Here is a 23,702-nt window from a genome sequence, read left to right on the forward strand (position 1 = left end):
CGGATGGTGGAGTGTTATCGGCTCCGATTGCGGTATGATCTGTGTCCAGTATAGCCGGGCTGGTTTTGATACGGGACTGATGGTATGGAATCCACTGCTGCGAGTTGCTCGGCATTTGGACGATCCGGCCGACCCCCTATAGAAACAAGCCGTTATTGGATATGCATTTGGATATCGGGCAGGAATTGAAAATTACTACGTCGTCCATATTTCAAAGAGGCACCTCAAAAATAGGTTTTTGCACTGTAATATTTTCAATTCCGCAGACGGATGCTGGAAACACGAGTACATAAACGACCAGCGTCTCACTTACCTCGGTGCGAGCTCAGTGTTCCACCTTGGTAAGGCTTTGTGGGTCAAATGGGGCGGTCGTGATGCCACGGTTGCAACACACGTGGTCATTCTGGATGCAGGCAGCCTTCTTCTGAGCAAGATTAGGATAAATTGTCGCTCAATTCAGCACGTTCAGGCGATGCGTGTACTCGATGGCATCCTACAGCTAGTCGGATATGAACGATTCCCGCACGGACTATCGACCATATGGTGCAAGATTGACTTGGAATCGATATGCGTGGTCCCACACATCAAGCTAGGAGTTGCTGGTCAGTTGGGTGTTCCATGGAATCCTGTGGTGATCATGGGTGATTGTATGATCACAGTGCGCGAAAATATCTATAGACGGACAGCAGCAGGGGCTAACGGTGTTTCTGTGATGGAGATTTCGTTGGATAAGATTAATTTAGTTAGCCGACAGAGAGTCACCGCATTCAAAGGCGAGTGGCCGAGTAACATGTCCCTTCAGCGTTCTTTAATTGTGGGGGTGGGTTCTCTAGTTCCCTGAAGGAGCGGCCGCTTGTGTGAGACGATCACACATGCGGCAAGTAGCCTGCCACGCCACATTGACAACAAGGCGTCGGTGCATCTACGGAGGTTTACCGTATTTTTGGGCAGCTCGAGAGCTACACCAAGTGACTGTTTATCACTCTTGCCAATCCTCCCCCGACTGTGCTGTTGTGGGTTTATCTTTATGTAATCCTCCAATACAGTGGCTAGGAAATGCCGGTTTGCTATGATCTTACATTAACCCCTTGCTATGCGTGCTGATGTTGTAATGTATTTTATTATATTTTACTTTATTTGTTAAACAATTGTAAGTTTGATCAATTAATTTATCATCATAATTATCTGGATGGCACAGACGATGCAATTAACGCGGTCCTTGGCTATAAGCATATAACTTAAGTGGGATATGTTCTGTGCTCTGCATTATTGAAGTGACGTTTGAATGGATAGAAGACTGTTTAGTCAATCAGCCTTTAAACCATCGAAAGGTTTTTTCTGGGGCTGGGTACTAAAGACCGTGATAATTGACAATGGTGGTGTATTAACAAAATTTTCTTGGTTGAACCAAATTGAACTGGTCTACATTAATATTTTTTTTATAAAAAATAACTATAATATCCTATTATAGAAAATGACTAAAATACTTCTATTATATATATTAATTTTGAGAATCAGGTCTACATTAATACTATTTTTTTATAAAAAATAACTATAATACCCCATTATAGAAAATGACTAAAATACTTCTATTATATATATTAATTTTGAGAATCATAAATTTTTCTTTGTTTTTTTTACGTAGGGTTAGGATTTAGAATTTTCAAAATTAATATATATAAAATAGGAGTATTTTAATCATTCTCTATAATAAGGGTATTATTGTTATTTTTTATAAAAAAAATTTAGATTAGTTCAAAATTTGATTCACCATTTATTCGATTAAATCAATTTGTCTAACCTAATTTTGACAAAATTAACATGATTTAGTCCATTATATATGTTAAATTTTAATTATTAAAAAATATCTTTAAAAAAGAAGTTGTAGACGTATTTATCTAAGTGGCCCCCAATTTTCTTTCACATCTTAAGGAGTTTTAATTAATTGTACGGAAATCCCTCCAAAGCGCACCTCACATAACATAATCCACGCCGGCGTTTGCACAGTACGCACACACGGCTAACATGAACTCCTTGGCGATGTCGGGCTCCCGCCCCCACTTATGCCAGACTTGTTTTTTCCGCTTCTGCAAATGTGGGCTTTCGTTGCCTATCCGATATTCCCTCAATAACACCAGTTTTTCGTAGAAGCAAAATACAAATAGTTTCTAACAGTACAACACAACGAGTGGGATAACAACGTACAACTAAAACAAGATTCTAGTCACCGGCACATTCATGACCGGCACACGGGTGCCGTTTCCACGGTGATCTTCATCGGCACGTCCCTCCCAATCCCGGGACAGCACGGCGCCATCGATGGGAGAATTATTTCGCATTTTTTCCTTGCGATAAAATGTCGGTCAGGTGACGCAGCATTTCTGCCGTCAGAGCCAAGCGCTCCGTCCTATCCCTCTCTAGTTCGATGACACGATTTTTGAGGGACTCGACCACATCCTGTAGGTGCCGTATCAACGGGTCCACTACAATGGTCACAACAAGGTGAACAAGAACACTTAATACAACGAACTTTACCACGCTGTGGTCCTGGAAAATGAACAAAAAAAATAGAAGGGTCCGTAGATACGGGCTGTACCTGAACCCTCCGAAGTCTGCCGTGTGGCCGTGCCATCGCTCCCGCAGTCGCCACCTATTCGGGGAAACTCCTCCGCAAGTGACCGCTCGGTTCGCCGCGCCTGAGCATGGGTTGTATGGATCTGGAAGTAGTCATTCCAGGCGGTGACGGCCTCTTCATAGGTATGGTAGCGTAGGTGCAGGTTCCGGGGAAAGCCGTTCACCTGAGCTGACGCCGCTTCCCATGTTGTGTATATTCCGGGTACACGCCCTCTAAACACCACATAGCATGCACCCTCGGGTCGCATCGCAATCGCCTCTGGTGGTAACTCGGCGATATTCCACGGGGAGAGTATTTTCTGGTTGAGGAGTCAGGAGTAGGGAGCGGGTGGTAAGCAAGCGAGCTTCAGTACTGCAACAAACATGATGTTATCATGAAGGGAAGTCAGAAGTGCAGCCTTTTGCGTGTTGTAGAAGCCACGCAGATAGGTTTCCGTGTTTACCCTTGTAAGGGATGAAATGTTTCCAAATATTCCAACCATTTAAATTTTTATTTATTTATTCCTGATGCTTGTAGAAATTTTATTTTTTATGTAATGCTTATATATCTAACGCGTATATAAAAAAAATGAAAACAAGCTTTAGAGTAGTCATTTTTCTTCGTTACAACAGTAATAAACTCGATAATTTAGTAAAGTGGTTAGCATTTCAAATTTTATAAATAAAAATAAATAACAAACTAAAAAATTATTTTAGTATCTGCCAAAAATTAAATTTATTTTTTATTCATGTCAATAAATTTAATTAATTGTAATATAATATACTTATTTTAATTATAATTTAGATCATTAGTATGATTTATTAAATAAATAAAGATATAATTATTTAGATAATAATTAATTAGATAACTATATTCAATAATTAATTTATAATTACTTAATTAATAATATATTAATTTAATATAATTCTTATTCAATTAATAGTAATTTAATTATTTAATATAATTATTTAGTTAATTATTAATTGAAAAATAACTTGCCACATTTCTTCTCTGCGGATATACTCCTCCTTTTTGAGACTTGTCCAGGGACCCATTTTGTCTCTCCAATGGTTAGCGTTTCTATATATCAGTAAAGGATGAAGGAGGAGCTTACCACTGGAGGTGCTCCAAGTCGTTCCGTTATCCGTGTGACCAATTCCTTCACCTTGTCTTCTGCCAAAGGGTTGTGATGCCTAGCCTAACAACAGCGGATTGCCTCCCTTACAACATATGGACCGCCGTTTCCAGCCTCGTCACCTCAGATTCCGTCCACAGCCTGTGCGGTCTGCGGATGGTTTGTCGGGCCACACGCGATGCAGCCAGCGAGAACGTTGTGTTTGCAAGCGTGTCCATACCTTGTCTCATTGACATGGCCACGATTTGGGACCGTTGTCCCGAGGCGGTGGTTTTCTTCAGTTGCTGTAGGGAGAGCGGCAACCCGGAGCTTCTGTTTTGGGAGGGGCTAAGCGAGTGCTTCAATCGACGCCATCCCGATGCGGGGTTGGATCTGCTGCGATCTGCCGCAGTAAAGGGCCATCATGCCGCCAAATACGCCATGTCGTTGGTGACCTTTCTTCGTCCGGCCGAGACGAGCACCATGAAGCAGGCTCTGGAGTGGTTTCGTTCGGTTGAGGCCGCCGGTGTGCTTCGATGCTGCATGAGATGGTGCTACTTGGTTCTCATGTGTCCATCGCGGCCTGAAGTTCATATACCCCAGATAGGGGGCACTCCGCTATGTGATTCGCCTTGTTGCCCGACTCGGGACAACACAAGAGTCATCTACAACTACTACCATCGTGGTAGCCAGTACCAACATTATCGCTGCTACGAGGGTTTGAGGACTATCTCATGCGTCAAGTGTCGCACCGACTACGAGCTGATATTATTTGTCAACGGGTGGTGTCATCGAATCGCACGGAAACCAGTTGGTTTTCCTGTACTTTTCGACGATGGCCTTTTGGTCTTTTAATTTGGAGCACATCGTAATTGGGTTTTTTATTTGATGCGTCCAGAAATTTGTTTTCTGCTTTCCATGTATGAAACTTTATTGGATATTCATCTACACTAAAATGCTAAGTGTTGTCTGTTAATCTAGAGTACATTGTCAAAACATACGTAAAGTAAAATATCCATTCATTCCGGTTTACTTTATGTGGTTTCTTGCTCGTGTTTGCACTGTTTCCTGGGCGCTTCCCTTCGTAGGTCGATCGTATAGTCCCAGCAAACGTTCAAATGAATGGGTTTTGGTAGGCCAATCGCCCCACTTTGCAGGTCGTTAATTGTTTTCCTTGTTCCTTGCAGTGCGTTAGCCAGTAACACGGCCACTGCCAAGTTGCCCCACGCGCGGATACGGTAAGTTCTTTGGTTTCGGCCAACAATCAGGAATTTCAGTTCATGTCCTGACAACACCCTTATCTTTGGTCATATAAAATACCTTGTTTCCAATCCAATTCCGTCCCAGTCCATTTTAATGTCCCCATCCTCCTAACCAAACGTTTCCTTTTCAGGACCGACGATCCCACTGACTGTTGATAGATGTGTTTCCTCCTTCACTTGGCGTCGCACGGAAATTCCTGACAACGAAGGACGACTTCCTTTATTGCACTGTGAAGTCCGTCATGGTAACACCTCTGTCGACATCACATAGAGAAGTCAATTATTTATGGCATAGGCGCATAGCGTTAAGGCATACCATATCGAATACAGGCTAGTGGGCTTTGCATCGAGCACCTCAAACCGCACGGAGCATATCGGATGCCCATCACCTATTTTCTGCTATTATGCAGTACTAACACGCTGGCAACACTGGAAAGGGCGTTGTTCGCCTGGTCATTAGAGTCAAGCAGGAAAGTGTCCTAATTCAATAGTTATTAATAATTATGAATGTTAATTTATTTCCCGTGTTTGTTTAGCCGTATATTTGATCCTCTATAAGTCCTACCTAAAACTCTGTTTTCCTACTTACATTTAACTTTGCATCGTCTGAGTTTAACTGTTTGTTTCCCTTTTTTTTAATTTCTTTCTTGTGTGGGTGAAGTTATGAAATATTGCGTCAACGACAAACAACAATGCTGTGAAGTATGTTAATTACTTGGATCAAACTGAGATCGTTTCAACCAGAAAATATATTGTTCTGTGATCGTCAGTTGCTAGCCACTGCTTTGGCAGACTACATAAAGGAACTCAAAGATTAAGCCTACAACAGTACATTCGGGGGCAGATTAGTAAAGAGTGATGTACAACCACATTCACTACAACGTGAATATCTCAAGGAAAACCCTGACCTCGTAATCCGTGAGGCACTGCACACACGAGACATGGGACACGTCATTCACATCATCCATGGTGTCATGGGTAGCGCAAGTGGTGGACCGACAAGCCACGGTCTGCTCCGGATCCGATGGTCTCTCGTGAACCCATCGCTCCCAGAAAATATCTGTGAAGAACTCCCTGCACCTTTCGATCTTTCCAGAAGTACAAATAAAGTCTAACATTTCAACACCCCTTTGCATTTCTTCTTCGTCTTCGTGTTCACACAGTACCTAATTCAACGCTACCCTCCGTCGAGGCCCTATCAAGCAGTTCCATCCCTATGTCACGGCGGCCAATCCAGAAATACTCTGTCATCCCCTGCCGGAGTATAGCATCCGCATTTCTTACTTCCACGCAGCGATCGAGGAACCTCCTTTCAGGCCGGTCAAGGTAAAATAAAAAAGAGACTAGCCGTATATGCCACATCGTCGCATGTTGGTACACAGCGTCGGAACTACCTGCATCAAGAAACACCTTGCAAGTAGCCTGCATGTTGAATAGGTCACGGATTGAATACGATGCAACCTTCGTGGCAATCCTCACCCATAAATTGCGAGAGAGAATATTCAGAGGACATTCATGCTCGACGGGTACGATCCCTTTCTTTTTACTTGTCTTAGAGGTTCCATCCATTTGCAAGGCCTTGGTAGAGGTCGGAGATTACGAAGGGTTGAAACCATCGGCAGTTAAAAGACGGAGTGTGAGCTTTTATATATTATTAATATCATCTAAACTTGTCGGTTATCGCGATAGTACAATTATTATATTAATTCTAATTTCCAAAGCATGTATATCCTCACCTCACCTGCTTCCTGGATAAGTATTGATTATCTTCTACCATATAGAAGTTAATACATATTTATTATTATTATTATATTATATATACTGACATTAATTATCATGACTTAGCGCGTCAGCGTTGCCCAACATCATGAATAATACCAGATAATCAATATGCTTATCAATTATCATATTATCGTATTACTGTGAATACCACATGTACATGTACTATATACTTATGTATACGTGTACAGTTTACTAAGTAGACGTGTCCTTTTGGGGCGCGGGTTTCATGTGCAGACGTGTTGACGCTCTATGGTTATATTTGTTCGATTCGAAAGTTATTTGGGTTATGTAGAGTTAGTTAACGATGTTTTAAGACTGAAATTAATGGCAGTTAATTATCATGCATTAAGTTGATGATTGAATCCGATTCAAAGAATGTATCAACCGCTTACATGACTTGTTTTATATTGGATGATTTACACCACCCGTTTTTTTGCTTGGGGCTGTGAACTATCTGATACTATCACAGTTAACTCTGCCCACAAAACTGGTTATTCGGAAAGGCAATGGAGAGTCACCGAAAAGTGTTTTGCATATGTTTATAAAATATTTATTTCAATTAAAATCAATTCAACTTATTACTAACAAGAAAGGAGATGAGAAGGTATTGACAGTTAACCACATCTGGATTGAACGAATTAATAAAAACTACGAAGCATAGAATGTCAATCTTTCGAAACAATGGCAATCAAAATGGAAGTAACTCAGAAATTTTGTTCTTGTCGTGTAATAGTCAGTGGCAAGGAAGGATAAACCGATTAGCTCGTGAAATTTTGCTTCTGAATATGATAGAACAGTAGTAGTTTTAAGCTTAAAATAAGATAGCACATTGGGGCAGACTCAATATTGTGAAGCATTAACAAGCTTGCCCAGTTATCCTGCATCGATCATCGGGGTTTGGAAAACACCTTAAACGTAAACAGTCACGAGGAAATTTCGCACCTTGTGCTCGGCCAGGCATTGCACACATGACACACCGGACAAGTCGCTTGCAATACCAATTGTTCCGCGGGTAGAACAACTACCGAAACGGCATGCTATGGCCTCTGTTGGGTCCGTCGGGTTTATCTCCGACCACGGGCCCGCAAATACCTGCGTGAACACCTCTCTGTATCTTTCAACTGCACTGGACTCACAGACCACATTGAAAAATGCAAATCCACGGCGGATTTCATCATCGTCCTTGTCGTTAAGCGACAGTAGCAGCATCGCAGAGAGGTAGCAGGCCTCCACATCTCCCAACTCTGCTGCCTCGGTCACGGTCTGTATACCACCTCTACGGTGGCCAAGCCAGAATAAGGCAACCATACCTAGCCGGAGCAGCGCGGCCGGATTCCGCACTGTGGCGCATCGGCTCAGAAATCCCATTGCAGCCCGCCCAGAGTGGTACAGGAGGCAAGCAACGGGTAACTCCGAAACCAAGGCATGCTTGTACGCGGCATCGGAACTGCATACGGCTGCAAATAGCCTGCAAGTGGCCTGCATGTTGAATAGATCCTGAATTGAATACGATGCAACCCTCGTTGTAATACTGACCCATATGTCAAATGGAATAGTTTTAAGCGGGTAATAGGTCCGACCGATTGCGTGCCCATTCTTTCCACGAGTGACGATTGTGTGCATTTCTTTTTTTCTTTTGGGGGGGGGGGGGGGCGATTATCACACACGGTGCTCTCGTTTGCAAAATGGAACAAACTGTTGGTTGTCTCTTATTTACATTCTCTATGCATTTATTAGTTGACTGTCCCTTAGTTGTTTGTGCAAATTTCTTTCGCATTCTTTCTCGGGGAATGTTCCGTCTTTACATAAGATGTTTATGTGTCGCATTATTAATGGAAGTATTAATAAACCGGTTATTTTTAAATTTCCTCACAAATCAGAACAAAATCGATTTTTTATAACAATATTAATAAATCTAATTTTTAGGGATCTAACTATATTTTTAAATTTTTAGAGATTTAAATGTCCACAAAACAAAAAGTCAGGGATATATTTGTCTTTTTTTATCAGGGAACTTAAAGATGTTTGGGTTAGATTGTGTAATTCGATCGGATCAAACTTGATCTAATAATTATAATGTAGACAATTGGGTTTGTCCTTGTTATAAACCGGTTTTATTCTAGTTTATTAAAGAATAACTTATTAATTGGTTTAATAAAAATGTCCAATAATAACATAACACATGTTAACTACTATGAAATAACTAAATAAAAATAAGGAAGTGGTAACATAGATAGGATATAAAGAGAGATAATGAAGTATTGCAACATAAAAGAGAGAGAGAATTGTTTGTTGCTTGTGTATATTGCTTCGGAAGAAACCCTTATTTACATATATACAAGGGGTCACCTTTTTTAGACTTCATTAATGGTAATCTCTCTTGATATTCTAAGCAACATTGAAAAATGGGCATCCACCTCATATTCTACTCACACTTATCACAACATAAACGTCTTTATAAAAAGATATTTCTAGTGTCTTTGTTAGAGTGGTGTCCTTTTTTATTTTGATTATTTCGTTTTAGATTTTGAATCTAAAAATAAGTTTTAAAAAATAAAATTAGTTCGTATTAATTTCTTTTATTTTAATGTGCCCGTTTTATTTTTTCAATAAATAGTTAAGGTAATAATCCCCTGGTTTTATTGGTAAACAAAAAAAATATGGGAAAACGTGCGCCGTATTGAGTACCCGCAGGCTTAGCAATAAATGCATCTGTTGGCTATAGCTTAGGCCGAATCATATTTGTTTGGAGGGGGGATTTGATCTGAACTCTTCGATTACTAAAGTGACGTTTGACTAGACAGGAAGCGCGTGATCTTCACTTCATGGGGGCACACAAGGCCACCCGTGCGTGTGTGTGAACAAAGTTTGGTGAGTGACGAAAAACGGTTGTTCTTAATGGTTGCCTAGGGGGAGACGATCCTCGGTAACCATGCGAAACGTATTAAGGAAGATGCGCTTGGGTCCCGTTCGCATAATGATTTATAGCACCCATTTTGAACCCCTTCCACAGCAGGTGATAAGCGTCTTGCGTTGTCTATCACATACTCGGCGTTTACAACCAACTTGCTGTGTGTGCCGCTCCACCCGCCCCAGACCGATCCCCACCATGAACACCAAGGATCTCGCGAAACTGTCCATCACGGATCTGATCGACATTGTCTGCAGGGAAAAAATCTGTTCGGATTATGATATGGTTGAGGCTGCACTTGTGAAAAGGGAGGCTGATCTGAATGGTACAATCCAGGCTCTCCGCGCAGAGTTGAGCACGGCAAAAATGGTGCACTTAACTGCAGACGTCAAGTTGAGGTCAAGGGCACAAGAGTTGGAGGAGGCAGGAGGGCATTGCGGGGGATGGAAATGTTACTTGGTGTCGTGAGGCACGAGAATAAGGGCACAATCCGCCGACTGGTGGAAGAGGAACAGGCATTGAAGGTGGAGATCCATAGGCTCCGTCGGCGGGCACTAGTTGACGTCGCCAAGTGGGATGAATTGGGTTTGAGGTTATCAGTGTTGGAGGAGAGGCATAAATGTGCGGAGGAAATGCGTGGTGTTCATCCGGCGCAATTACCAGGAGGAGATGGTCGTTCCGAACAGTCATCCCATAGTCACGGTTGTGCAGGATGTACTTGAGTCCGCGGATGCACACATTTGTTATGTGCGCCTGCCCTTTGCGTGTGATCGCATAGTTCTACGAATACCGGCCGTCTGTCGTTCGCAACATGATGTGGTTCCTTTGCTTAGTGTCTTGGTTGACAACTGTAGTCGACAATGCGTCTTCTTGTTATTGCCACGTCTTCTTGTTATTAACATGCCTTTTGCGATGACTGCCATTTTGTGATAATGAAACTTGTATTACTTCCCCGTCGGAAGGATAAACAATGTTGGACGGCATGACCGGGCCTTGCTTCTCTTATTGTTAATTAATTCCGTGCAGGGAAAAACACATTTGTTAATATAAATCATTAGTTAAATACAAATTTAATCATTTAACCCAATTAGATATGATAGTTATTAATATGTTAATTGTGATTTATTAATAACTTAAGTAATAATTATTTAAATAGTTAATATAAAATATAAAATAAATTGACATATATTTATTTAATTAATTAAAATTTTATATAATTGTTTATTGTTTATTTTTTATAAATATTTGCCAAATGGCATGTTATTACTGTGCAACAAGAGTCCCCATTCAGAGGGACCCTCCCTTGTCAATCAAAGAGCAAGAACGTTCAATCTGTGAGTAAAGGACAAATTCGTGGGAATGGATCATCTCAATTGTTAAAAAATTGAGAGTGTAAAGTGTGATCTTTAACTCTCCATTACTTTCTCTCTCATATTTATTCTTGGTCCCACCTATAAAACTAATGGTGAGAGATCACACTTTACTCCCTCAATTGTTAAAAAAATGGAGAGAATCCATTCCCCAAATTCGTCCCTGACCTTTTTTACCGTGGACATTTTCATCCCTGAAGATTAGGAAATACGTAAATGTCCCTGACCCCCTAGAAAATTGGATATTTTTACCCCTCTATTAGAGTGTCTCCATTTGTCCTGACGAAAAATGGTGACGTGGCTCCGTGGCGCTGAGCTGGCCGTAACGGGCTGCCACATCGAATGGGCTTTCCAAAAGAGGACAAATTTGTCCCCAGAGTGAAAAACGCTGCCGTTTCTCCCCCCATCCCCAATGTATGAAATCCAGGAGCCCTAATCCTTCGAATGCAGTCTGAGGGTGTAGCGGGAGAAGGAAGAAAGGGAGCATTCCGACCATGGCATCCGAAGGTGTGTCCTCAAGCTCGAGAAGAGGCTCAGTTCTGACCGGCAATGATGGAAAAGAGGGCGTGTCACCAAAGTGCTTCTGTGGAGAAAATGCAATCCTGTTCATGTCGAGGACGACCAGCAATCCGAACAGATTGTTTCTGGGATGTCCCTTTTATAAGGTATACAAAGAAAATCTGTGTAACTCCATTTGTGTTAGGGTTTATCCTCAATTCTTGATTTTCTGAGCTTTGAGGATTGATTTTGTGTAGGTAAGACAACCATGTTGCAAGTATTTTTTGTGGCTGGACGAGCACATAGCTGGTCTTGGTGTTGGTGTTACAAGGTACCTGGGGCAGGAGCAAATTTTGCATGGTGAAGAGCATCACTGGAACAAAGACATGGAAAATAGGATAATGTTGTTGGAGAAGATGATAGAAACATTAGAGGTTAAAAAAATCCAATTGGGTGGAGCATATGTGTGATGTTTGTTGTCCTGATATTTTCTTTATTTAGTTGTAAGAAATGATGTAAGACAAGCGAAATGTTGAAAATGAAATGTATTAATCATTTGTGTATCTGGTATCACTTTAGGTCATGTTTGTGATTATGTATGTATGAAAACGAAAGTTGGCAAAATCACAGGAAATCAAAGTTTCAACCACTGATATTTAGAGTGTGAAAGTATACATTCAACCCCCGTATCTGCCGTAGACCACCCGGACGGAAATATCCCCTACACGCAGAGTGAAAATCACATCATCGCTGACGTCCTCTCCAAAGTGCGGCACATTTGGCTGGGCAAACAAAAAATGAGAAGGAGATGTACTTAAAGGCATGTTTAACATGAATGTAATGTGCATGAAGTCAACCAGAATGAAATAGCCAGTATTGATGATGGCATTATGAACATGTTGGCATGCAATTGTGTGCTTGTTTCCTAATAAATTGGAATTTAAGAACAACAGACAAGGCATGCATTACCAACAAATTTGTCTAATGAATTTCAACTCAACAACTGCTCCACCACATAGCCAACCATTAACAACTAAGCAACATCGGAACACAGAAGATGTGGACCACGTACAACAGCACATATGCCAACAAAATAAGGATAAACAAAAGAACAACACTTAATGTCGACCACCTAGGCCGCAACATTACCTTCAATAGAGGGAACAGCAGGGGAACAAAACAGATAACGTGGACCACAAATACTGCCAACAAAACAGGTGTATATACAGTAGAGAGGAAAAGCCATTACCAGGAACTGGATGCCCAACAGCCTTTTTGTGATGTTCATGATGAAGAAGGGGTGTTCGGAACGAAATGTCTGCTCCACCTCGTCTGCAGCCACGCTCCTGGGGACATTGATGCACCCCGTTCGACGCCGGGGCGTTGGAGGAGCACGTGGACGTTTCCTTGGCACCTGGGGGGTTTTCATGTCGTCGGAGTCACCACCGGACGTAACATACGTCCTCTCCACACCCGGCGACTAAAAGATGCGAACACTGAAGTCGTCCCTGCCCTTGTGCTTGAACAGCAGAATGTTAGAAGGTTGTAGCTTGTATTCATGATAAAACCTTTGCCATCCCCTCCCGAGAGTGATCTCTCTCGACCCCTTGGGGCTGCATGAAATCTTGTAAGTACGGTTTGACCCGTCGGCGACTGTGATGTAGATATGGTTGCAAGCATTGGGGATGAGATCATTTGGTAATGGTAGACGCTGCAGATATGGGTATATCAAGACAGAGCGTAAGAGATAAAACTAAATACGGGGAGATCAGCAATATTGGATAGAACAGAAGAGGAAGCTTTAACCTACAGTCGGTCGCGAGGGCTCTCCTGTCGCTTTGATAACCCTAGCCACAGCAGCTCTCGCCTTTTCTTCGGCCATTTTTTCGTCCAGACACCAACGGAGAAGAAGGGGATATTCTGAGAAGCACAACTTACAACAACACCAACTCGCTGGATAGCGTGTGAATCGAGCGGATATGAAGGATGAATCATATCCTATCTAATTAATTAATCAATGTAGTCAGAGTTCCACTCCTTAGGAATATGTGTCGTCACCCTTCGATCAAGTCTTCTTCTAGAAGCCAAAAGGTTTCGTGCCTAATAGGTCAGATTGGAGTGTTTTTTTTTTTTTTTGGTTTTGTTAAGCCAGAGTTTGGATTTTAAAAAATGGTTTCAGTCCCACCGCATATTTTTTTGCCAATTCATAGCAGCCCCCCTAGCATATATAATGGGAAAAAAATTTAATTATATTTACTGGATGTATTCTTTGTTTAATTGGCTAATTATAATCGGAAAACTGTTAAAGAATTATTCATTGTAACTATCTAAATAAAGATTAATGAAATAAATTTTATAATACTTAACTTACTAAGAATTATGACAATAAATTATACCGATTAATTGTATACTGAGTTACACAACGACTCAGATTAACACTTTCGTGGCTGTTCAGCTGCTTGTTCATTGTTTTGAAAGCATTAATGTTTATAACGTAATTTTTTTACTTGTAAACTATGAGATAATTAAAAATTTTATTACCCAAAAGTTCAAACATAAACATAAAATTCTTATATGTTAGCTAACGGTTAGAGTTTATATATTTTATAAATTTGAATTTTTAAAATATTCAAAAATAGTTCAGCTGTAATATATAATAAAAATATTTTCTCATGCAATGTTGTCTGTATTCATTGTGACAACTTTTATGTGTCACTTAATTTTTGAAACACTAATTATTTTCTATCTATTGACTACGTAGTTATGGAAAAACTGTAGTATTTTTTCGTAATTTGCCCGACTGATCATCTCATTAATTAATTAAAATGAAATTTACGATACAAATTAAGTTAAAAGTTTTGGTCAAGTGATCAAAATTTGTTGTCGACAGCCATAAAAATAGATACCAACACATTTATTTCTAACTAATGTAATGAATTGCAGCACATCGTCATATATTTTGTAAGCAATAATTATAAATTTTAGGGGCAACGTAATATAGCACGTAATTACTTTAAACTTCGGAATACCACTATATAAGTTTCCATATTAGTATGCTGTGCATATTAATCAAAGTACACCGCGCTTGCCATACAGACGGTCACTCTTAATAGGGTACGCATAGGGTTAGGTTGGACCGATAATCACTCTGCGGATGTGGCATATCCTCCATCACCCATTCCCGTTCCTGATAAGAGTTCAGGTTGCATGACTGCCGGCCCAAAAGGTTTGGTAGGGTTTATGACATATGGTTTTCGGAATCCAATTTAGGTTCTACGGGAATACTTTCGATGGTTCAAATCACCAGGCCAATTAACTATCGGCTCTGATAACGCTTGATGGAGAGTGGGAACACTGGGGAGTGCTCTCGACCACCAGGGAGATTTCGGGGGGGGGGGAGTCAAGTTATAGAACGTAGGACGAGAAGCCGCCACATCCAACTGAAAACCTTGACGATCCCGAGTGATAAACTCACCACTCTTCCTTGCTTTCTTTGCAACGGCTAGTTTTACACCGACTAATTTAATATAACAATATATATAATACTCAAATTTAATTATGACATAAATAATTAATATAAATCATTAATTAATATAAATAATTATTATAATTATTAATAAAATAATTACGATTTAGTTGTTATTTAAATAATTAATATAAATCATTAATTAAACAAAAATATAAATATTTAATCTAATTAATTATATATTTAAATAATAACTCGCCAAATGGCAAGATATTATTGGCTCTATTAAATCCCCATTCAGAGGGATTGAGATCGATAGAAAGCTGTGCAGGGACCAACCTGAGCTTCTCTCCAACGATTAGGGACCTAGATGTCTCAGAAATAGTAACACGGGCAATCAGCGTTGGAGTTGCTCTTGTGGACTAGGGTTTAGGGTTTAAGGACTTAGGCTCCGTTTGGTCTGTATATGCATTGGGATATAAACATTAAGACATAGACACTTGAGACATAGACATAAAATATTTGTGTCTGTGTATAGTGTTTGAAAATAATAGACATGACACTAGTGTAGTGTCTAATATTATGTTTGGTTGTAAAACACTAGAACACTACATAACTAAAAATGACTATTTTATCCTCATAAATTAAATTAAAAAATAATTAATATTAGAAGTAAAAAAAAAGAGTGAGATAAAAACCCCCTATTCTTGACCATTGATGCTGGATAATATAGTTTGCACAATAATGAAAAAAGAGGAATTACTATAACAGCAATAACACAATAAATATCAAGCCAATATCAGAATTTTAGTATAGCAATAGTTACTAACATATTAGTAACAGAGAAACACTACAATAAATTAACAATTGCAATAGAATTTAAATAATTACTAGTAGAATATCAACATAATTCACCAAATTCAATAAAATTAGAAACAATCAAATCGTACAATAATAAAACTAGCTGTATCTTTAATTAGAATACAACTAGTTAACCTGAGTATGCAAATACATTATGCCTAAAAAAATTCAAATAATTTCTAGTACAACAATTTATAGTCCACTACAATTGCAGATATAATAAAATTAGGAAAAATTTGAAACTCTACGTGTCATGTTCTCCTCTCCATATTTCTCACATTTCAGTTGCTAAGTCCTCACGCCATTGAGTCCACTCATGGCTACTTTCCACAACATCAATTATGTCGGCTTCATCAACAATTGTGTCATCTCCTACGAGTATATGCTCTGGTAAAACAGTTGCATCTTCCTCGGGATAAACATCCATGTTCATCCGAATAAAATTTTGTAACAAACAACACGCAATAATAATGTAGCTTTGAATTCTAATTGGATAGAATGAGAGGTTTTGTAGAATTGCCCATCTCTTCTTAAGCAACCCGAAGCACCACTCAATCACATTTCTAGCCGAAGAGTGCTTCTTATTAAATAACTCTAGACGATTTTGTGGTGCACGGTGACCTTGAGCCCACTCATTCACATGATACCTGACATTTCTATAAGGAGATAAAAATTCTCTACCATTGGTATAGCCAGCGTCCACTAAATAATAAGACCCTAAAATTGAAGGATGGAAAAATTATAAGGGGTATATTGTAATTCTTTAATAGATAGCTAATGCACTTATCAAAAGATTAATTTAAACATACCAACAGGTATTTTTAGGCCATTACGTCGAGTAATTGCATCTCTAAGTACCCTTGAATCAGATGTCGATCCTTCCCAACCGCTAAGGACATAGACGAAATTCATGTTCCGATTGCAAACTCCTAAGACATTGGTAGATATTCTATATTTCCTTGTCCGATACCTAGATTTATCACCCTTGGGACTGTGACATCTATGTAAGTGTCATCTAATGCTCCTAGATAACCCTATCAAATGGACAAAATAAAATAGTTATTACATACAAGTAAACTTGACCAATAAAAATTTAAACTTTATGCAACACCTTACCTTAAACCATTTCCATCTAGGATCTATACAATCCTCTGGTACAGGGTCTGCCTTTGCAAATAACACACGTTGGACACGCAAAACCGAACCTAATACCTTATGAAAATACCTACTAATAGTTTCAACAGACCTATAAAACCTAACTTGTACGCTGCGATTTTTGGTATGATGAGCTAATATGATCATGAAAGTTGCTACTTGCTCGCCTATGCCAACATGACCATCTTCGTCTAACCCACCTTGAACTTGTAGCAATTCACACAAATTTGCAAATGCATTCAAACTCATTCTTAACTCCTATATGCAATTTCTATCTCCGCCTGCCCCAATGATGTTATCTAATGCATCTCGCCTTAATGGCAATGTGTTCACTCTTCGCCCAATTGAAGAATGACCCCACCTTCTATTCCTAATATACATATATAAAGTAACTAAAAAAAACAACATTAATGTGTCAAATTGTATTCTCATGATCCAGTAATATCCAACACATAGTTTAATTTGTTCAGAACAATCTATCATCACTTTCTAACAAACAATAAAAAGTAAATGCATACAAATAAAATAAATTCTAATATCCAGTTTGACAACACTAAAAAATAAGCTTTTCTTTATCATTTTAATTAAACTTCAAATAGAGAAAACACTCATTACATAATCACATACTCATATTATCAAGCTAATAGTTTTTGATACATAAATGGAGAACTCTTAATTTAGTTATCATCACTTATAATCTATTTTATTGACCAAAATAGAGAAAACAACATAACCTAACATAATACTCCAACCAAACCCCATTAAAAATATAATCATTTCAGATATTTAAAACTATAAATTTGCAAACCCAGAACAGGGAGAACAGAAGAGTACCTAACACATATGTGCTCAAAAAGGAAAAAAGAATATCCAATATAGCAGCATACAAATACAACATACAAACAAACAAAAATATTATAATTATGTCAAACCTTGAGTTGAGTTTTATAGCACAGATGAAGGAGAAAGATTGTGATAAAACAATAAAAAACTATAGAAAAATGGCAGCACACACAAGTGAAGAAGACACAAAGCTGCAGAAAGCCAGAAACAGAGGAGAAGAGATTAGAATTAGTTAAAGTTTGTGAAAAGGAGAAGGAGATTGTCTTAGAATAATAAAAAGCTTCACAAATCAACCAACACAAACCCACAAAGAAGAACACACGAAGCTTCAGAAAACAGAAGACAAGAGCTCAGAATTGATTAGGGTTTGCAAAAAGAGAAGAAGAAATTTGGAATTTCAAAAAATCAATGAGGATAAAATTGTCCAAAAAATGTTTTATTATATATACAAAAATATCATTTTCTTATATATTACAGTATTCGATAAAATGTTAATAATTACACTCCGACCATTACATATCGTAACATGTACATATAAATATAATTTATGCTATACTAAGTTTAATATTATAAGACCCGTGTCTTTGCTTCCAGGCCTGGCTTCCATGCCAGGGCAATTGGAAAAAATGTTAAAAATAAAAAACCAGGAATGATCCATGTGGTTCTGCTCTTCTTGGACTTCCCCTGGCCCATGACCCAATAAAAATTAGATGAAGGACACGCTGGATGTTTTCCTCTACTACACCGGCTGAAAAATACTTGCGCCTTTTCATTCGAACACATAACACCCTGACCCCTTCGTCGTTTTGCATCCAACCACCAACACCTCTTCCGGGAGACTCTCGCACGAAGTTTCCTCAGTCCACAGACAGCAACCTACACAATCCAGGTAAGTCATCCCGAATCCCTTACTGCGATTCGATTTAGACCGTCTGTTGGTTGCTTCACGGAATCCCACCCATTTGATTGTGTGAAACTGATATCATCAACAGCCGAGGCCGTCTGTACATGTTGCATGTTTTTTTCCTGCAAAAAAAAAGAATCTTTTCACTATGTTTCCTTGCATCGTCATTTTTGTTATATGGGGCCTTTGATTCGATGGTGGGGAAAACCATTATCCAATCTCGTTGGTGGTATCCCTTCATGGGGTGCACTGTTTGCTGAACCCTTGCCTTGGTTCGACTATCTTGCGCTGGCTACCTTCTCTGCATGTTTCATCTAACATGCAATCTTGACGGTTTTTATCATTCCTTAGTCTCGTTGCCTGCCTGTTTGTTTTACTTCACGATTCTCGTGTAGAACCACTGAGTTTGACTAGCAGAAAAATGACTCACTCCGGAATCCCTTATTTTACGTTCCAAAGCTTTTGCACATGTTTCTGTTGTTCGCTTCCATTTTTTCTCCTTCTCAGATGAAACCCTAAACCCTAACGATATTTTCGATTCCTTCAATTTTTGACAGTGTTTAACTATTAGAAAAGTCAATAACGTTTCTCCAATATTGTGTGCTGTTGTTTGAAATACTATTTAACCACCTCTAGATTACGACTCTCAGGGCTGTTATTTGTACTGTAACAGGTGATCATGTCTTCATCCAGGAACAAGGGCAAGCGGCCTGCAACAGACCTTCAACGAAACCAGCAACACCGCCCACTGCATTTTCTGAAGCCAGTAATAAGGCCCCCAAGCTTCAAACTGGTAAGCCACCCCCCCGAGACGTACATCATAGGACAACCAATGTTATTACTTCCTGAATGATCAATGTGTTGGCCAACACTTTCCTGTTCTTTCACAGGCCCTCCCGATTAGTCCAAACAAACTCCCGAGCGGGGCCCTGTACATAACCCTGATGGTCCCTAACGGCAGGTGTATCGGCCATCGGTGCTTCTTGAAACAACAGCAAAATGGCAGCATCGCATTAACCCGAGGTTGGCCAGAGTTCTACCGGACGTACCAAATTAATTTAGACTCCATGCTTCTTTTCAAGCACAAGGGGAACTCTGAATTCCAGGTGCGTATCTTTGACTTTGGTAGACGCGAAAACACATACTGCCCCCAACCGTCAAAGGAACCTCCGTACGAAGCGAAGGGTACTTACCGGCGTGCCCGCTGTATCAACAATCCTTCCTCACACAAGGCGAAAGCGATAGCCCAAACGCACAAGACCAAATGGCCATTCTTTGTGATGGACCTCACTGACCGCGTCTTACACTCCCACCTGTTGGTAAGGCACCAATTCGTTTTCTTTTACGTATCTTCATCAATAAGTTTATTCTCTGTTAATGATCTGTTGCTATGCTACAAACAGCCAAATGTTCCTCATCTGAGCCATTTCACCGGTCAGAGACACACACTCTTTCTATCACACGGACACATTGAGGTCGAGGCCACCTACACAAGATTTAGTAGCAAGCGAGACGGTTGCTTCGGGGTCATCTCCGGAGGCTGGGCAGAATTTGCCAGCCTGTGCAAATTTGATCCAGGAGGTGTGGGGATCTTCGAGGTCATGTCAACTGAGCCAGTCACAGTTCTGCAGGTCCGAAGGAGCAACGACGCCGCAAGCTCCTGAATCTTGCTATCCTTATGTTGTTAACCAGACTTGTATTTTGTGGATGAACTTTGTGTGTATCACTTTTTGGGAATTCCGTTACTTGATGTGCTAATTCCCGGGAAAACAATAGACCAAGTTTCTTGTATTTTGTGGATAATGTTGTATCGCTCTTTGAAAATAGACTGTGTTTCTTTACACACTTACTATTAACCACCTACGGCAGGGGTGTTGTCTTCTTGTAATGTCTTCGCGTCCCAGCTTGCTAACCAAATTGAATTCCATCTGCAGCCTTCTTACATTACACTGACTAGTACTGCTTTACTTCAGTGGATTTCTCCATATTAGTTCTCTGCATTCGCTATGATGTAATTAAAACGGCTTAATAAGGACAAACAAATATTTCTCATATACCAACTCCCAACTTAAGGTAAATATTGAAATCACTTGCGATAGATTAGCACAACATTTGCATCTGCATCAAGGCTTTACAGGTGCATGTCCATGTAGAAGTGCTACTTTATTTTTTTTTTTTGGGTACTTTGTAGAAGTACTACTTGACCAGTTCTGCAGGAGGAGTTGGGGTAACATTATTAAGGTAACGACATAATACTTGGCTCTTTTTTTTTCCTCGGCAAGAGTCCAGGCCCATTGCAACATCGAACCCAAAACCAACAACTTCCCTATCGCCCAATTGATATCCCACCTATCGACCAAACAAAAAAAAACAAGGGTTCCCTCCTACACGCTGGCCAGGTATCTTTGTTTCCACCTCCATTGCCACTGTCCATTACCGACGACCATTACGAATTTCTTCTTGCCATCACCATTTCGCCAGATAGCATCTTCATCATGTCGCTGTGTCTTAAGAGTGGCTGTGTTCTGTTTCCTATCTCCCATGTCAGCCCCATTTCCTTCTCCAACCAGGATTTGCAACGCTAACTAGTTAACGTCGTCGCCACTGTTGAAGACCATCAGGATCCTCCTCCATTCAATCTCCCAATATCGAACCCTCTCGGCGGCGACGAGGTTTGTCGCCGGGTATATGGAGCTCTCCCTAAGTCGCCGCCTTTGGCTTGCAGACTCACCAAACCTCGTCTCCATTTCATCAAACCCTCTCGTCGGCATCGTTTCTTTCGCTGGGCATATGGGGTTCTCAGTCAGTCGCCGTCATTGCATTAAAGACCCTTCCAAGCTTGTCCCCATTTGATTGCCGGACTGAGGATGGTGACCATCAGAACAGCCGTCGGTGCTTTTTGAGATATGGGTTTTGTATTACATACTTTTTTTTGGGGAACGACAGTAGCCCACGTCCGAAAACCCATAGTGAACAAAAAAAAGTAACCCATTTCCAACAAAAAAAAAAATAAACCGGAAATTATAACTCAAACCGAAAAAAACCATAGTATACCGGTTCACAAATAAACTAAACTTTGGGCCAAACATATAATTTCCATCAAATACCGTACGGATGCCATTCTATCCATCCAAACGGCATCTTTCTATTTGGTCCACCATAGTCCTGAATATACTTTCCCCACCAAAAACAAAGCCTCACATACAAATATAAAATCCATCATTGGTAACACTTGATACTCATATCTAGTTCTTTTTTTCTTTTTTCTTTTTTGTTTTTACTTATTGCAAGCACAAAGACACAATTAGCTATGTTATTGATGATAAAAGAGATTCCTTGAGAAGCATCATTTACCATGTCACTTATTGTTCCTTGAGGAAAATTTCTACATCACATGAAAATGAAGATTTATTAAGAATAAAATAGAATATACATCGCAAGCTAAATGTGACAATGTATCTAATAGAGAGTTGAGTTGTGCAAAAAATCAATAGAAGTCAAAGTTATTAAATTGTTTAAGAAAATTTAAGCTTCAATTATAGTTTTAACAATAAAAAATAGTTAAAAATTACATAACAACAGCAAAAGGAAACAAATTATTAATTATATCATCATGAAAATAAACCAAACCATGAATAAATAGTAAAAAAGTGAAATACAATGGCTAAGAGAACTCAGAAACAACCTCACCTGGCCGAAAAGAATACCATACACAATGAAAGCAGTCACAGTCTCAACTTCTTTCCTCACCAGTCACCACTAGAACCCGAAGCCAACTCCAAACACCAAAATAACATAAAACCTTCAAGATATGATAATCAAACACTTCAACATTGTAATTTGATACCCAAACAAAAAGAACAAAGAAAGCATCCAAATTTAAGCTGCACCTGGGATAAAGTCTTACACCCGGTGACTAAGCCACACCAAAGTTTGTGCACTTTCCAGCTTCAAGCACCTTTCATGTCCTTGCACAACCTTCTCCGTCGCACTCAGCGGTTGAATTCTTATCAAAACCTGAAAAAAAAAGCAATTCTCAAATTCAAACACACAAAACATCAATTTCTCCAACCACAACAACGAACAGAGAAAAAGTGAAAATTGAATTATTGATTACATATTGTCTAAATAACTATTAATCATAATATTAAATCTTTACATTAGCAATTTAGTTATATAAATCACCAAGTCATATAATAAAGATATAATTAAGAAAATAGAGAATAATATACCTGTGATTTTGGAGAAGAGATTGCTGACTATTTTTCTTATATCCAATTAATTTTTTGCTAAGATGCTAATGCTGGAGCCTGCCGAAATAATTTTTTTTAAGGGCACCAAGAAGGACAGTCATCACAAAAATGATGACAAAGTTATCGCCGAGAGTATGTAAAGTGGCAATGCTGCAGCCTGCTGAAATATTTTTTTCAATAAAGTATATTATTGATTAATTTAAGAAATAAATATGGCTCATAGGAAGATATGCAAAGAGATCATAATCAGATAAACCAAACCTTGAAGAGAACATGAAAGAAGCATGTCTTCAGATTGGCGTTGTTTTCAGTTACAGGTTGCACAGGCAGTAGAACTTAATTATTATTATTAATTACTCAAATCAAGGAAATAATTTCAGCTCCATTCAGAAGAAAACCAAACCCTCCCTAAATTCATTCTCTCCAATAAAGAAAAGAGTACTACAAAGTCTAATTCATAGTATCCGAATCTAGATGCAGCAACATTGAGTCATTAAATCAAAGCAAATTCAACCATTCAGCTTTTAGATTTGTGCTGCTCGATTCCAATTTTCCTGATTAACGAAAAAATGGAACCTCCTTAGCACTTATAGAGTTGAACCACAGACAATGAACACAATAGATATAGTAAACCTGGTGAGCACCTTCAATTTCTCCTTGAGAAAGTCA

At 39.4% G+C, this 23,702-nt stretch overlaps 3 protein-coding genes across 3 annotated transcripts; all 3 read right to left on the minus strand.

Annotated features, from left to right (window-relative positions):
- Positions 1-6,145: 6,145 nt before the first annotated feature.
- On the minus strand, positions 6,146-6,559 carry LOC112778780 (uncharacterized). The gene has a single exon (XM_025823066.1). The coding sequence runs from the start codon at positions 6,557-6,559 to the stop codon at positions 6,146-6,148; it is 414 nt and encodes a 137-aa protein (XP_025678851.1).
- Positions 6,560-7,681: 1,122 nt separating this feature from the next.
- LOC112778781 (putative F-box protein At1g67623) lies at positions 7,682-8,395 on the minus strand. Its single transcript, XM_025823067.1, has one exon. The coding sequence runs from the start codon at positions 8,393-8,395 to the stop codon at positions 7,682-7,684; it is 714 nt and encodes a 237-aa protein (XP_025678852.1).
- Positions 8,396-16,152: 7,757 nt separating this feature from the next.
- On the minus strand, positions 16,153-17,282 carry LOC140182355 (uncharacterized). The gene is made up of 3 exons (XM_072228525.1): positions 16,995-17,282; positions 16,849-16,912; positions 16,153-16,595 (listed from the first exon to the last, which is right to left on the minus strand). The coding sequence occupies exons 1-3, from the start codon at positions 17,280-17,282 to the stop codon at positions 16,153-16,155; spliced, it is 795 nt and encodes a 264-aa protein (XP_072084626.1).
- Positions 17,283-23,702: the final 6,420 nt, after the last annotated feature.

The sequence above is a fragment of the Arachis hypogaea genome, chromosome 19, assembly GCF_003086295.3.
Source record: "Arachis hypogaea cultivar Tifrunner chromosome 19, arahy.Tifrunner.gnm2.J5K5, whole genome shotgun sequence".
NCBI classification, from domain to species: Eukaryota; Viridiplantae; Streptophyta; class Magnoliopsida; order Fabales; family Fabaceae; genus Arachis; species Arachis hypogaea.

Coding starts and splice junctions, on each gene's coding strand:
- LOC112778781 (XM_025823067.1), bottom strand. CDS start 8,395: ATGCACACAATCGTCACTCGTGGAAAGAATGGGCACGCAATCGGTCGG.
- LOC140182355 (XM_072228525.1), bottom strand. CDS start 17,282: ATGAGTTTGAATGCATTTGCAAATTTGTGTGAATTGCTACAAGTTCAA. Junction 16,913..16,994: donor CTAGATGGAAATGGTTTAAG/GTAAGGTGTTGC, acceptor TCCATTTGATAG/GGTTATCTAGGAGCATTAGA. Junction 16,596..16,848: donor CCCAAGGGTGATAAATCTAG/GTATCGGACAAG, acceptor CTTCAATTTTAG/GGTCTTATTATTTAGTGGAC.
- LOC112778780 (XM_025823066.1), bottom strand. CDS start 6,559: ATGGATGGAACCTCTAAGACAAGTAAAAAGAAAGGGATCGTACCCGTC.